This window comes from Podarcis tiliguerta (assembly GCF_965153285.1).
Source record: "Podarcis tiliguerta genome assembly, chromosome: 7".
In the NCBI taxonomy this organism is placed as follows: Eukaryota; Metazoa; Chordata; class Lepidosauria; order Squamata; family Lacertidae; genus Podarcis; species Podarcis tiliguerta.
In genome coordinates, this window is record NC_139540.1 from 1,350,320 (window position 1) to 1,366,774 (window position 16,455).

Here is a 16,455-nt window from a genome sequence, read left to right on the forward strand (position 1 = left end):
TCAGAGGTAGATCATCTATGACAGAGGAGGAAGAACAGAGCCATCTTGGCCAGTAAGCATTGACGCCTTAGCTGTCCTCTGGCACTCCACTTACATAGGTCATTGTTGTTGTTTAGTCGTTTAGTCGTGTCCGTCTCTTTGTGACCCCCTGGACCAGAGCACGCCAGGCACTCCTGTCTTCCACTGCCTCCCACAGTTTGGTCAAACTCATGCTGGTCCCACCATCTCGTCCTCTGTCGTCTCCTTCTCCTTGTGCCCTCCATCTTTCCCAACATCAGGGTCTTTTCCAGGGAGTCTTCTCTTCTCATGAGGTGGCCAAAGTCTTGGAACCTCAGCTTCACGATCTGTCCTTCCAGTGAGCACTCAGGGCTGATTTCCTTCAGAATGGAGAGGTTTGATCTTCTTGCAGTTCATGGGACACTCCCTGGGAAAGACCCTGATGTTTAGACTAAACGACTCAACAGCAACAAGGAGAGCTACCTTCCCAAGCTGATGAGCCCCCATCCACCCCTCACTTCCCTCTAAAGCATGTGGAGGAACCTCCTTCTTCACCATAGTATCCACTCTTGGCCTCATCCAGTCAACCTGCTGGAGCCTGCTTTTGCATGCGGTCCGTAACTCACTGAGGGTTTGCGACCCATGGGCAAACCTCACCTGGTTTACGTGACTAGTCAAAGCTGCAGGGCTCAGGGAAACCTAGACTGTCTGCTGCTAACTTGCCTACCCTCTGGGAAGATGCCAGGGGAGGGAGGCAGAGACGTTTCCATGGGTTTGTAGAGGCCATTTCAAAAGGGAAGCACCCCTCCCTCCACAAGGCTGGCCACAAAGTGTTCATTTTGGAGCTTAGCTGATGCGGTTGGGACCTGCCAGTATCAGTACTCAAGTTTGACACCCATCTGTTCTCTAAATGGGATAAATGGAATGAGGATGTCTTCTTCTAAAATCATCTCCTGCCAAGGAGGTGCCGTTATTTCCTCTTGGGAGAGAGTCAGAAACCACACAAGCCCACTCAGACCCTACTCAGATGAAGGACGTCAAAACCTGATCTTGATCCCTAGATCCTGGTGGTGTCAACACCTTTCTGATGGGCTGGGTTGATCCATGTCATGCGAGTGCTGCTCATCGGAAGGGCCATAGACCATCTCATCCCACATCTTGTTCTCACTGTGGCCAGCTAGGTATCCCAAAGGTGTGTGGCCGTGTGTGGCAGAGAATGTGGCCTGAGCCCCAGAGGACACCACAGCTTCAGGGAAAGGAAAAATCCTTGGCTTGGCATGGAGAAAGAGGGAGAACGGTGGCCTCAGAAGAAGCCTCGCCTTGGACCCCAATAAGTTCACTCACGAGAGGAATGGACAAAGGTTGGTTTATTGCATGAAAGGAAAGCGACAAGAGCAAACGAGGGCTGCTTCAGGCAGCAAAGTTGCAAGAGAAGCAGGCAGCTATTCCTAGGGCGCCTGTGCTCCTTGGTCTAAGAGGAAGAAGGATCCCCATGGAAAGCCTAAAGAAGCAAAGCGCTGTGTTGGTTGGTGACAAGAAGGTCCCTAATGGATCCTGTGGGAGCTAACCAGGCATGGATAACCCAGGATGTAAGTGTTCTTTTGAGCCAACGTTAGATGATGGAGAGGGCAGAGGGTCTTTGGGATAAGTCATTCATTATGTGATGGCCTGGGACTCGGGCTTGGGCTCAGAACCAGAGGAGTCTCAGTCTGCACCGGATCCTCTGCCTCAGGCGGCGTCTGAACCAAGTCTGGGGCCTGATCCTGAAGAGCCCCAGTCTGCACAGGTTCCCCTGCAACAAGCACCAGCTGGGCCGAGTCAGGGGCCTGAGCCTGCCCTGGCTCCAGATGTGGGGATGACCTCGTTGCCTCCAGCTGGGCCATCACTTACAGCTGCTCCACTACGGTTGGGTCAGGGGAGGCTGAGGGGGCCCCTGGGTCTAGTAACCCACCGATGTCTCCCGAGCTGCAGAGACTGAGAGAAGGAGAGACCTGAGTACTCGCAGGAGGAGTGCTCGCCTTCGGGCAAAACAGGGAGGTGAGTCGCCGGGGGATCAGGACCAGCCGCTACCCCGACAGAGATAAAAGGCTGCTGGACCCCGCCCGAGGTTGCGGGAGCAACACTGCTGTATGCCAGATCGTGCCTGAGATCCTATACCCGTCCTTGCCTGGTTTCCTGCCTTGGCCCTGTTGGACTGACTCCTCATGGAATCCTTGGGTTCGGGATCAGACCTGGACCGCGTTGCTCGGGTTTACCCCCGGGCCCAGCACACATTATAACCTATTTAGTCTATTGTTCTGTTGGTTCTTTCCTATTAAGTTCCTGTCTGTTTCACATTTTCATTGGTAGTTGAACCGATATAACCCCAGTAAGAAATGGCCAAACTGGTTCTCTTTCCAAGATTATCTTAGTACTGTCTGTGTGGAACCCATTCTTCTCATGGGAGATGTGAATCAAATGAGGTTGCCAACACCTGATTGCCACGCTGATCTGGACCTCACGTTCCAGGGCACATTCAAGGCAAGGACTTGCACCAGGGTCAAGAAAGTTAACTGAGGGGCGTATTTTATAAGATGCCATGCCAACTTTTACATACGTCATGATCTGCAGAAATAAACCATGGAACCTTGAGAATTCTGTACTGAACCATGGGGAAAAGTTCAGATTGGCATACACACACCCTGACACGTGCTTGACACCATCCCTCGGTTAAAAGCCAACATATTCAATCTCAGGTGGGCAGAGGGCACCAAAGGAGGCATTAGTGGGCACTACAGCAGGTACTTCATCTTCTGCGGGCTCTGCATTGGGAATGATGGAGCTACACTGTCTGGAGCAGAAATAAGTTACAGCTCATATGGCACAAATTTTTTTACACACCTTCAGTGCAAGGTTTTTAAGTTCTAGTTAGCCTCCGCCAACCTGGTGCCTGGTGCCAATTATATTGTGCCATAGGGGACCTGGCAGGAGGGCTGCAGAGTACGGTAAGGTTACCAGATTTTTTTCAATTAATCCAGGGACACTTTTCAACTTCCTATTAAATAGATGGATTTTGTCAGGGGGCTGATTTGTAAATTCGGGGACTGTCCTTTGGAAACAGGGACATCTGGTAACCTTATGGGGCTCAACGCTATGGCGGGGAAAGACTTCATTCTTGCCATGGTGGGTTTTCAGCAGTGTCTTGGTCTACGCCAGGCATAGGCAAACTCGGCCCTCCAGATGTTTTGGGACTACAACTCCCATCATCCCTAGCTTATAGCACCAGTGGTCAGGGATGGTGGGAGTTGTAGTCCCAAAACATCTGGAGGGCTGAGTTTGCCTATGCCTGGTGGAATTTGCTGCCAAGGAGTGTGGTGGAGTCTCCTTCTTTGGAGGTCTTTAAGCAGAGGCTTGACAACCATATGTCAGGAGTGCTCTGATGGTGTTTCCTGCTTGGCAGGGGGTTGGACTCGATGGCCCTTGTGGTCTCTTCCAACTCTATGATGCTATGATTCTATGATTCTATGGTCTACGCTTTGTGGCAGGAGCAAAAACACAGCTCTTGTTGGTTCTCAGGGCCCTGGCAAGCTGCTGGAGAAGTAGAGGAAAGGGGGCTTGCTGCAAGGAGGACTATGGCGTTGATTGATTGGTCTTTGACAGCCACACACCCTGAACACACCAACGCAGAGACTGCTGGTGATCTCTAACGCATCTCTTCTGCTACAGCTCCATAGACATCCACTTCACACAGCGTCATATAACCGTGGCGAGGAATGTGGATGCTCACATAACGGCCCTTCAGCCAGTTGCAGTTGAAGCTACTGACGGAGCCCAGTGTGACGTCTGTGACGATCCCACACCTGTAGGGAGAAAAGGAGGGTTAGACACAAGTGTGTTTGGGTATAGGCTCCCTCGACTGGTAAAACGAGATGAGCGCCGCAACCCCAGAGTCATTTGTGCCCTAGAGTCGTTTGCAACTGGACTTAACGGTCAGGGGTCCCTTTACCTTTACCTTTTAAAGCTCCTTCCACCTCCCACAAGAATTATGGGAACGATAGTTTGCCCCTCACAGAGCTGCAATTCCCAGTACACTTCGCAAACTACAGTTCCCATGATTTTGGGGGGAAGGGGCATGAAATATACTTGGAGTCGAGAGTGGATTTCATGCTCTTTATTCAGTTCATAGGGTGAGGAGGAATGCCAGTTCCCCCGAAATATCTGCTTTATATACATTATTTACACAATGGGCCCCACGTGATTGGCTAATTCCGGGATTCACCTGTAGGCCAATCAGGTTGTGGATTCACTTCCATCTGGAGCTGGATTGGGTGGACCAATCAGACTGCTGCATTCTGAATCCTATTGTTCTAGGACCAATCAGACTGCTGCCTTTTGGATCCTATTCAACTCAGTACATAACAGGGTGCTTTCACTGGTGGTAGAATCATAGAATCATAGAGTTGGAAGAGACCACAAGGGCCATCGAGTCCAACCCCCTGCCAAGCAGGAAACACCATCAGAGCACTCCTGACATATGGTTGTCAAGCCTCTGCTTAAAGACCTCCAAAGAAGGAGACTCCACCACACTCCTTGGCAGCAAATTCCACTGCCGAACGGCTCTTACTGTCAGGAAGTTCTTCCTAATGTTTAGGTGGAATCTTCTTTCTTGTAGTTTGGATCCATTGCTCTGTGTCCGCTTCTCTGGAGCAGCAGAAAACAACCTTTCTCCCTCCTCTAGGTGACATCCTTTTATATATTTGAACATGGCTACCATATCACCCCTTAACCTCCTCTTCTCCAGGCTAAACACGCCCACAGGCTAAACATGCACACAGCACCTGCCATTTTCCTACTTTCTTCCCTGTTATCACAAATACAAGAGGAGACCAAGAAGTAGTCCCTCCCCGCCAGTGTTCCTGAAGTCTTCTCTGAACCCCCAGAGATCCTTCAGGTTCAGGGACCAAGGGGTGGTTGGTAGCTGGAACTTACAGAGCGTTGGATTTGCCATGGTCCACGATGGTGTTCCCCACACGGACCTCAGCTCCCAGCAGCCTCTCGCCACAGCAGTCGCCGCGGTTTTTCACCAAGACAGCTGCGATGGCGGACTCTGAGTCCAGGTCCACCAGCCACCAGGGGTTCTTCTCAGCGTTGGTGTGGGTGCAGGAGCCCTGGTGGAAGTTCCCGGCATAGAAGCCGTCCACAGCTTTGTCTGCCGATCCAACGATCGTATGTGGATATACGGAGGACTGATAAGCTCGTCGTCCTTTGGCCAGGTTCAGTACTAGAGTCACAGGAGGGGGGGAAGAGGGGAAGAGGTATGCACATGGTTCGATTGCTTACCGTATTTTCCGCTCTATAAGACAAAAAATACAGTAAGCTAAAAAGTAAGGGGAAATGAATGGCAGATGAAAGTCATGGACTATATGGAATTGGCAGAAATGACTGGCAGAATCAGAGACCAGGGAGAAGAGACGGTGATGGAAGATTGGAGGAAGTTTAAAGACTATTTACAGAAACATTATAAGATAATGAATGTTTGATGACACCAGATCGAATGTAAAAGGTTATTAGTAAAAAGTTTAAAGATTACAAAAGATCAAATATGTTAAGACAGAAGGAAATGTAACTTTATTAAGATATTAAAACTATGATAAAATTAAATTAAGACAGAGGGAAGGAATTTGCTGACAGAATATATGATCTGGAATACAGAGAAGGAAGGTCTGGGGAGGTCGGAGAAACAAGTTAATGCAAAGATCATAATGAGGATAAAAATCGTTTTTATTTTTTCTATTTTTCTTTTTGATATTTTTTGTTGTCTTGTGTTTACATGTTTACATGTTATTGTATTTTTCTATTTTTTGCTGTGTTGTGTTTTATTTTTTGTTACTTCATCTTTATTGTAAAACTCAATAAAATATTTATAAATATTTTTTTTAAAAAAAAAAGTAAGGGGAAATGTGTGTGCATCTTATGGAGCGAATGCAGGCGAGAGGCTCTGCTCAGCGCTCCCTTTAAAGAGCCGCCTGGAGCGTGTGTGCGGCTTTGGGGGGATGTGGTTCTCCTAAAAGTCCCATGGAAGAACTCGCCAGCAAGGAGGATTTGCACCTCATTCGCAGATCTGAGAGAGTCACAAAGGGCATACCACCCAAGAGGTACTCTCAGGAGTTTGCTAACACAGCTGTTGCATGTATAGCTGTAGCTGGCAACTCACACCGGGTACAAGCTTTGTCCACGACAGAGACAAAGTCGCACCTGAAGGTTGCAAGACGCAACACGGTTTTTCCAAACGAAGGTAGAGCAAAAGCTCTAGTCCCATGGAAAACAGGTAACCGGAGGTTTGAACTGGTGGAACCAGTTGCGGGTAGTTCCAGAGATGGAACTGGTGCAACAGGGGTTTACTATGTGTATAACAACTGTTTGTTTGTGCCTCTTGTTGCTGCACTTGTTTTCGCAGCTAGTGTTACCTAAAAATGGGGGAGTATGTTGGGATTTTTATTTCTCACCTGCTGCGAGGAGGAGCACAATGGTTGTTGACATCATGTGATGTCTGTGAGCGCGAGACAGGAAGTCTCTGCTTGTTCTCAGTAATTGGAGAGTTCTGTACTTGCTGCTCAGGAGAGCAGACGTGTCGGATGAGAGCTCCGTGTACAGTCTGTAAATAAAGTAGTGTGTAGACTACAATGCAATTCTGGGCTGCATCAATAGGAGTATAGCATCTAGATCAAGGGAAGTAATAGTGCCACTGTATTCTGCTCTGGTCAGACCTCACCTGGAGTACGGTGTCCAGTTCTGGGCACCACAGTTCAAGAAGGACACTGACAAACTGGAACGTGTCCAGAGGAGGGCAACCAAAATGGTCAAAGGCCTGGAAACGATGCCTTATGAGGAACGGCTAAGGGAGCTGGGCATGTCTAGCCTGGAGAAGAGGAGGTTAAGGGGGGATATGATAGCCATGTTCAAATATATAAAAGGATGTCACATAGAGGAGGGAGAAAGGTTGTTTTCTGCTGCTCCAGAGAAGCGGACACGGAGCAATGGATCCAAACTACAAGAAAGAAGATTCCACCTAAACATTAGGAAGAACTTCCTGACAGTAAGAGCTGTTTGACAGTGGAATTTGCTGCCAAGGAGTGTGGTGGAGTCTCCTTCTTTGGAGGTCTTTAAGCAGAGGCTTGACAACCATATGTCAGGAGTGCTCTGATGGTGTTTCCTGCTTGGCAGGGGGTTGGACTTGATGGCCCTTGTGGTCTCTTCCAACTCTAGGATTCTAGGATTCTAGGATTCTATGACTGTCTTTTTCTTCTGTGATGGGATACCAGAAGCCAAGTGTGCTCCTCTCAGGATGGAGGGGTTGCTTATTACTGGTCTCTCTGGACTGAGGGCAATTTCCAGCCAGAGAGTGACCACCGGTGAGACGCCTTGGTGTCTTGGGAAGGTGGCACCCTTCCCGGGGGTGTTTTTCCAACACCTTCATCCCGCTGCCCGGGAAAGGCTGCACGCGGCTATCTCATAAGCCAGAACAGCAAGAGGGATCGCTCCGCAGCGATCCTGCTTGCTGTCCTGGCTTCTGGCTTAGCGTGTGGCTCTTGCGGGAGGCAGGGGAAGGGACAAAGCGTGCGGCTCCGTAGCTTTCCCCACCTCCTGCAAAAGCCCCCAAGAGCCGCGCTCCCTTTAAAGAGCCCCACACACGCTCCACACGGCTCATGAAAGGGAGCACTGAGCAGAGCCTGGGATGCATACAGGCTCTGCTCAGCGCTCCCTTTAAAGAATATTTTTTTCCTTGCATTCCCCCTCTAAAAACTAGGTGCCTCTTATGGTCAGGTGCGTCTTATTGAGCGAAATATACGGTACTTAAAGTCATAGAACTGTAGAGGAACCTGGCGGATCATCTGGTCCAGTGGTGCTATGGCCCCCTGGGCTGCCTTGAAGGATGGTCAGGGGTGCCATGGGCAAGACTGGCCTCTGTCCCTCTTTCCTTCCCTCCCTCCTCTTATACCCTCTCGCATCTCTGCCCCCCAAAGCTTGCTTTTTGTTTCAGCAGCCCTGGCCTCAAGCTCCCCAGGCGAATGGTGTCTCTGGGGCTGGCCAGGGGGTTCTGGGTGCCAGAAGCAGAGGCAGCCTCAGAGTAAGCAAGCAAGCAAGCAAGTGGGTACCCCCCCCCCCCCGTGGGGGCAGTGTGAGGAGGCAGCTCTCAAGGCATCCACAAAGCAATCCAGCTTTTGTGTTTTGCAATGGATTGTTAGGAAATTGGCAAACCTGTGTAATGGGTTGAGGTGACTCCCGGGTAATCGCCTCATCATAACCATGTGTCAAAATGTCAACACATAGCCTGTGCAAGAGGGTGAGGAAAGGAACTCCACATCTTGGGGAGGCACCATCTAGGCTTTGATTTGGCCCAGAGACATCCCTGCTCCCCCAGTTCTTACCTGTAGGTATTGATTTGTAGCTCTGGGACTGTCCCGTCTCTACCAGGAGTGTCAGGGCCAGCAGCAGGGTCCACAAGTTGAGCATCCTGCAGTTGGGAGAGACAGTGTGTATCTAATCCAGAATGCAGCAGCCAGACTAGTGACCGGGAGTGGCCGCTGAGACCATATAACACTGGTCCTAAAAGACCTACATTGGCTCCCAGGACGTTTCTGGGCACAGTTCAAAGCATTGGTGCTCACCTTTAAGGCCCTAAATGGCCTTGGCCCAGTAGACCTGAAGGAGCATCTCCATCCCCATTGTTCTGCCCGGACACTGGGGTCCATCTCCCGAGGGCCTTCTGGCGGTTCCCTCGCTACAAAAAGCGAAGTTACAGGGAACCAGGCAGAGGGCCTTCTTGGTGGCGGCGCCCACCCTGTGGAATGCCCTCTCATCAGATTTCAAGGAAGTAAACAACTACCTGACTTTTAGAAGACATCTGAAGGCAGCCCTGTTTAGGGAAGTTTTTAATGTTTGATGTTTTATCATGTTTTTAATATTCCGTTGGGAGCCACCCAAAGTGGCTGGGGAAACCCAGCCAGATGGGTGGCGTAGAAATAATAAAATTATTATTATTATGCACATGAGAGAGAGATGGCTTGCTGGAGCCATGGGGTCTGGCTCCCCCTGAACAGCATGGGGGACACAGGAGCACTGGAAGGTGTCTTACACAAGCTCAGGTTGTGTAAGGTGTCTTACACAAGCTCACAGAGCAATGGATCCAAACTACAAGAAAGAAGATTCCACCTAAACATTAGGAAGAACTTCCTGACAGTAAGAGCTGTTCGGCAGTGGAATTTGCTGCCAAGGAGTGTGGTGGAGTCTCCTTCTTTGGAGGTCTTTAAGCAGAGGCTTGACAACCATATGTCAGGAGTGCTCTGATGGTGTTTCCTGCTTGGCAGGGGGTTGGACTCGATGGCCCTTGTGGTCTCTTCCAACTCTAGGATTCTATGATTCTATGATTCTATGAGGTACGATTGCTCCCTCTAGCTCAGCATTGTCTACACAGACTCCAGGATTCCAGAATATAGGCCTCTCCCAGCTGGGAATTGAACCCCAGACCATCTGGTCAAAGCACTGCGTGCTCTGAATCCTAGAACCATAGGATTGTAGAGTTGGAAGGGCCCCTGCGGGTCATCTAGCTATGGCTCTTCCCCCAAAGAGTAAAATATGAAATAAGATAGTGGGGTGGGGTGTGCCCCTGAAGGCTGCCATGAAAGAGAAGACATTAGAAGCAAGAGCTTGTAATGTCTCTGAAGTAACCAGTAGAGTTTCAGTTGGAGTAATACAAGACCTGGAGAACCAGGCTGAGAAGGGATTGGAGCAGGGTGGGGAACCTGTGGTGTTTTTGTTGGACGCCAACTGCCACTAGCCGCAGGTATCCTAGCCAATGGCCAGGAGGTCTCTGCAAGGAGAGGGGAACGGGCAGTTAGAAGGCCACCAGGCTGGCAAAGACTGCTCTGGGTTGAGGCAGGACCAGAAGCAGAGTGTTGAACCCAGAGCAGTCTTTGCCAGCCTGGTGGCCTTCAGCTACTTTGGGTTACAGCTCTCCTCAGCCCCATGAAGAGGATGAGAGTTGTCCTCTGAAACATCTAGAGGGCATGAAGTTGGCAAAGGCTGGACCAGAGGCAGGCCAAGGCTGAGGAAGGGAAACCACTAGGCTGAGCTTCCCAGCATCTCTACACCACAGCTTTAAGTCAGTTTCAATCTTTTTCATTAACTGCTATGGGAACTTAAGTTCTCCAAGAGTTTAAATGTGCTTCCAAGAAACTGAGGGAAGGCTCACTTTCAGACTAATATAAGGCACTGGGCTCTCTTTTCTGGGATTCAGGTATTATGTGCAAGAAGTTCCCCTCCTCGACTTACCTTGACCCTGTTTCTTGGGACCAGCAGAAGTCTTGGTGTCCTTCTTGAAGAGTTGGCAAGCTCGGCTTCTTTCTTCTGTGCTTCTAGCTGAATCCTGGACCTCCTCTTGAGCAGCTCTGCTTGTTTTGTACCCTTCCAAGCCAATCAGAAAGATGCTGAGGACTGAAATTGAGGTCCAGCATTTGCCCTTCCATCTATTGCTTTAATTCTGCTTTTGGGTGTTGACACTTTGGGTGAAGTTGCACAACTCCTCACCATTTGATGCATCAACTTCAGCTCTGTCTGGTATTCTGCCTCTTTCCTAAATTTGTGGTGGCTCAATTTAGGAAACATCGCACACCAAAAACTTCCCTGAACAGGGTTGGTCAAGTGCAGCTCACCCATGGTGACCTCCTGGAGACTCTTGACCCGAGGAAAAAAGAGCCAGAGGGGGAAAGGGGTTTGTGCTGGTCACCAGACAAGGCTCTCCTTTGGGCTGGTGATTTTCAGGCACCCCACTTGTCCCTTCGCCCCAGGATGACAAGGAACCATTAAGGAGTCCTCTTTGGGTTCAATCCGCCAACCAGCTACACATCCACCCAACAGTTAGCTCGTTCAACCCACATTTTACCAGCTTCCTCGAGAGAATATCATGGAGGACTTTGTCAAAAGATCTTACTGAAATCAAGATACGCTATGTCCACAGCATTCCCCTGATCTACCAAGCTTGTTACTCCATCAAAAGAAAGAAATTGGGTTCATCTGACATGACTTATCACCGAGAAACCTATGCTGGATCTTTAGAATCACAGCATCCTTTTCTAAGTTCTCATAGACTGACTGCTGAATTATCTGTTCTCGGACCTTTCCTGGTGTCAATGTCAAGCTCACTGGTGGGTGGTGATTTATGTGTGGAAATAAACCAGATGGAGGTCCCCATCTGTTCTAGGGCACAGAGCAACTGCATTCCTGCATTGCAGTTGGACTAAATGACCCCTCAACTCTACGATTCTTTGATTATGCTAATCTTGGTTCTTAAGTAGTCAGCCAAAGCCATTGCCTGAGAAACAGACTGGTTTGCAAGCCTGTTCCTATACATTCCACCCACACAGATGCAGCTTCCAGACTGACCCTGCTAAACCTACATCATACACCAAAACTGACCAGGGCTACCAAGGCCCTAGTCCCTAGCGAATTCTGAACAAATGTTTTCATGATTCACAGTGGGCAAAAAGGCACCTTGTGCTTCTGGGGTGCGGCAGGGGGAGACATTTCCACTTTAATTAAAAAGTTCAACACTGAAGTCTTACACAAGGCGAGTGTTTGCCCAAGTAAGCCTTGCACACCACTGATAAACAGGTCTTGAGCAATACCTCTGCAATCATCAAAACCCCCAAATGATTCAGGACAAACGAAAGAAAGTTCAGGCAGAGTAGCATGTCGGGGGGGGGGGTGCCTTTGGCGGGGGCCACCAAACATCTAGTTCTGCCCCTGCTGGTGCTAAAATCCTGCTTGCTGGCTCCCCAGAGACAACTCTTCAGCCCCTTTGAGAACAGGATGCTGGACTAGATGGGCCCGATCCAGCAAGCTGTTATGTTGCTGTTGTAAAATATGACCATCCCATAGAGAAAGATGACTCAAGTGTTCACCATCAGAAGAGCAGCTTCTGGGTCATTGGTTTGGGGAGAAAGAGGAGGTCTCCCTGTGTGTGTCTTGGGGGAAAAGACACGATTTGGGTTTGTGTCTGACCCACAGACAAGCTCCCTTCTTGCAACTCTTCCCAACTCCTGGCAGTTCAGGCTTGCAGCTCTGGGAATCCCCTTCCAGGAGTGCCTGGACCAGCTGCCAAGTCCAGGTGAGTGACCTCCTGCCAGGAGGAAGTGGGTTGTGCTGGAGCCATCAGGTCTGCCTCCCTCTTAGCATCAGGAGCAGTAAGAAGATGGGGAAGGTGGGCTCAGAGCCAGCCAGGAATGCTGAGAGGAGGCCGTCAGAAGAAGCCAGAGCCCTCTTGGCCAGAGAGCTCCATGCGCTTCCTCAATGGCGGGAGAAGATGAGTGGCGCAAAAGCGTTCCTGTTCAGTCCATACACACACACACACACACACACATTTTTATTGGGGTTTTTTTCCTAACATATAATTTTCAACAATCATATAACATAACAATATTTTATACTTATACAATATTTTAGACTTCCGCCAACTCCTCTGATGATTTTTCATTCTTTATCACTTATTCTGCATTTCTTAATTTCTCTATTACTCTTAATCATCATTAACTAATAATTCTCCTCATAGTCTTTCTTGCAATATTTCAAATCATCCTCCTAACAGAACTCCTTGCAGTCCTACTAGCGTGATCTGTTCATTACAATCACTTTTCAAATAGTTCACATATTTACTCCAGTCTTCTAAGAATCTCTGGTCCCACAGGTTTTGAACCTTTCCTGTTAATTTATCTAATTCTGCATAGTCCATGCGTTCCTGTTCAGTCCTTGTCAGCATGGAAATGGAGTGAGCGGGAGAGAGAAAGAGAGTTCTGGAAAATTACGAAAAAAATGGCAATGCTTGCATTAGCATGCTAATGTGACATGTTAAAGAATATGCGGTTGAGTAAGTTCGGGGAAGTCAGGGAGGTGTGGCAGCTGTGGGATTAAATCTGTGGTTCGGTGACCATTGAAATGGGGAACCTGGAAATGAAGGGAAAAGGTTAAGGGGGGGGGCAGGAGACCATTCAGTTGGAGAGAGCATGGCGCTGGTTAGAAACTGCTGAGAAGATAAGAGGGGGAAGAATGAATAAACACAGAGCCAGTGTAACTGCAGATGTGTTCCACGTGGACTCTCCTCCGCTGGAGGATTCTAAGCAGAGGTTGGATGGACATCTGCCATTGATGCTTTCATTGAGATGACCCAACTCCCAAATTCTATGATTCTATGTAGGTAAATGTATGACAGATTTGAATTTTATGCTCTTGGGGTCTCTTGCCTGAACCGTGAGGTTGGCAGGACAGCATGCCTGATCTGAAGCTCCCTGCCTTGTTGAGCGACTATCAGAGATGTCTAAAGGGGCAGCTGCTCTGGCCAAGGGAGCCGAGGACTCTGGGTCCAAGAGAAAAGGTTGGCTGACAGCCTCAAGAGATACCATACTTTTCCGTGTATAAGACTAGGGTTTTTAATTTTAAAAATAGGTTCAGAATTGTGGGTCGTCTTATACACAGATACAATCTCCCCCTCCCCATTTTCTCAATTTGGAGTCCCCAAGAATAGGGGGTGTTTTATATGTGGGGGCACGTCTTATACATGAAAAAATGTGGTAAATGCCAGGGCAGGAAGGTGAATTGAGGCAGTCTGTACTGCAAATCTAATTCACATTCAGACTTGCTCCTTTACCCTGAGACCGAACAGACTTTTAACATGACTACATAACATAATACTTCATGGTAGCCAACTAGGTTCTACTCAGAGCTATCATTTGAATTAACAGACAAGTTAGGGTGCACCACACTTTTGCTTGACCCATATTTTGATTGCATTGTGTACCAATTAATCTCCCTGAGTCCGAGAGCTCTTCTTGGTTCAGTAGCCAGTAATTTTTCAAGGAAACTTGTGGAGTATTTATTATTTTATTTTATTTTACTCTTTAGAGCCTTAAAGTGCAAGCCTTTACTACTGAGAAGTAAGTCTCACTGAGTTCAATAGGGCTTACTCACTGGTATGCGCCTGATCATTATCACATTTTCTTCTTCTTCTTCAACTACTCCTACTATAATGTGTGTGTGAGGGGGTGCCAAACAGTCTCTGACCCGGGTGAAAGAAAGCCTCGTTTCACCCCTGCAGAAGAGGAAGGTCACCCTGGGGGTGTCCCAGGAGAGCCAGAAAAGGAAGGGGGAAGCTGCGGGCAGGGAAAGGGAAGTGGCAGGAGGGGACAGTGGCTCAGAATCAAACCACAATTATCAGCTGGTCAACATGTGTCAGGTCAGGCATAGTCTCAACGAGAAATGTGTACATAGTTATTCACCCTATATTCAACCAGCCTTTTCCAGTCTTCTTCAAACCTATGTTCTTCTTCTTCTCTTCTTCTATATGTTGACAGAATAGACTTAACATACGGAACATGCGTTTCCCAGACACAAGGACTTTTCACCTTGACCACGTCCGAAGGCTCCTGTTCGCACACGCAGACACACGCCATCCCGTGAAGAATGTCTGTGGACGCATTCGCTCACCAGCCGCTCTCCATTCATAAACACAAACACACCAGCTTCAAGCCATGAATCTCCACACAGCTTCTGTCAACTGACATCCAAAGGAGACCTTCAAAAAGCTGACATCTGCAGCAACTTCTGGCACCCACTGAATCCATGAATTTGTCCAGTCTTCTTTTAAAGCCATCTAGTTCTCTAGCCTTTCTCACCCTGCCTTTCTATCCCTACCCCTCCAGCTTTTCCTCTCAGCGATCCATGTCTGCTTGTGACATCACAGAAACTTTGACTTCACCGTAGCCATTACACTTTGACATCATCATAGCCATTGGCAACAACTAGAGAAACCCCTGCAAAACCCCCCCCACTGGGAGGGGGCAAGAAAGAACACTAAACATGTATGCATTTAGAAACTTAGCATTGCATTTGTTTTACAGTGGTACCTCAGGTTAAGTACTTAATTCGATCTGGAGGTCCGTACTTAACCTGAAACTGTTCTTAACCTGAAGCACCACTTTAACTAATGGGCCCTCCCGCTGCCGCTGTGCCGCCGGAGCACGATTTCTGTTCTCATCCTGAAGCAAAGTTCTTAACCCGAGGTAATATTTCTGGGTTAGCGGAGTCTGTAACCTGAGGCCTATGTAACCCAAGGTGCCACTATATAGGAAACCGGTCAGACACAGTTTTGCTTTTTTGAAAAAGGCATTTATTTAGGAAAATAAACCGCCTTGCTTGAGTCCTGCTGTTCTCTTCATTACTTTCACGATCCGTCTTGGGGAAAACCGCACCGGCTTCCTGGAAGGCAAACAACACGTTGAGTGGGATGGCCTCCGTCCAGCAGCCTCAGCCAGACCCTACACTGGCTGCTGCTTGGCAACTTCACCCCGGACGTCCTGGTCAACTTCCACTGGTTTCTGCCCATGAATATCCACTGGTTCCATTCACCCTGTGCCCAGAGGATGGCATCTGCCACCCTCTGAGCACGTATTTCCCAGCCACAACACTACTTACCTGGACCACGTCCGAATGCTCCCATTCACACACGCAGACACACACCATTCGAAACCTCCCATTTGCACTCGCAGACACACGCCGTCTGCCATCCCGTGAGGAATGTCTGTGGGCGCATTCACACACACACACACACACACACACACACACACCCAGCTTCAAGTCATGAATATCCACACGGCTTCTGTCAACTGACTTCCAAAGGCGACCTTCAGCCAGCTGGCATCTGCAGCACCTTACGGCACCCGCTGGCTTCTGACTGCAAACTCCACCAGCCACCAACACCTGCCGGCTTCTGCCAGGTCTGTTACCAGACACCAGCCAGATTCTGACTGTGAGAATCAGCTGCCTTCAAGCTGCGATCCCACCCAGCAAGTGAACTTGCCTTCTCCCTGTTCCTCAGCATCCCATTGCGGGATGAGTGCCTCCTTCCTCCTGCCATTTTGCATCCATGAGGAAGGAGACCCTCCAGAGCTGAGTGCCGCAGCTGCTGCCCACTGAGGTCTGTGCTGGGAAGAGGGAGAGGCCACCTTTATAGCCAGGCAACTGACAGGTGCCTTTATGACATCATAGACAGCCCCCAGCCAATGGGAGCAGCTGTGGACGCGTCACCACAACCTCTTTGGGCATCACAACTGGGTCACCACAACCTCTTTGGGCATCACAACTGGGGCTGCACCTCAGCAGTGACTTATTTCTTTGTCTGTTGGTTATTAAAAACACTATTAGCCCCCCCCCCCTGCTCAGGTGGGGGAGATGTTTGGCCCAGCTGCTCAGGGTGTCTTCACGCCCACCCCACTCAGAACCCGACACGTCTTCCTGGGCCAAATCCTGCCACTCACACCTCATCCTGGCTGGCGCTGTGGGGCACAGGGCAGAGAGGGGGCCACAAAGAGTGTGAGGAGCTCCCACCCGGCACTGCCCACCAGTGGGGACAGGAAAGAGGGAGGTGGATTT

At 49.2% G+C, this 16,455-nt stretch overlaps 1 protein-coding gene and 1 long non-coding RNA gene across 2 annotated transcripts; both read right to left on the reverse strand.

Moving 5' to 3' along the window:
- Positions 1-3,507: 3,507 nt before the first annotated feature.
- LOC310681383 (fucolectin-like) lies at positions 3,508-10,465 on the reverse strand. The gene is made up of 4 exons (XM_083449106.1): positions 10,309-10,465; positions 8,406-8,491; positions 4,966-5,257; positions 3,508-3,836 (listed from the first exon to the last, which is right to left on the reverse strand). Exons 2-4 carry the CDS (start codon positions 8,488-8,490, stop codon positions 3,680-3,682), a joined length of 534 nt encoding a protein of 177 aa, XP_083305232.1. The 5' UTR covers position 8,491; positions 10,309-10,465; the 3' UTR covers positions 3,508-3,679.
- A 4,705-nt stretch (positions 10,466-15,170) lies between these two features.
- LOC310681399 lies at positions 15,171-16,163 on the reverse strand. The gene is made up of 3 exons (XR_014513245.1): positions 16,149-16,163; positions 15,880-16,116; positions 15,171-15,278 (listed from the first exon to the last, which is right to left on the reverse strand). It is a non-coding gene; the product is annotated as an uncharacterized lncRNA (long non-coding RNA).
- Positions 16,164-16,455: the final 292 nt, after the last annotated feature.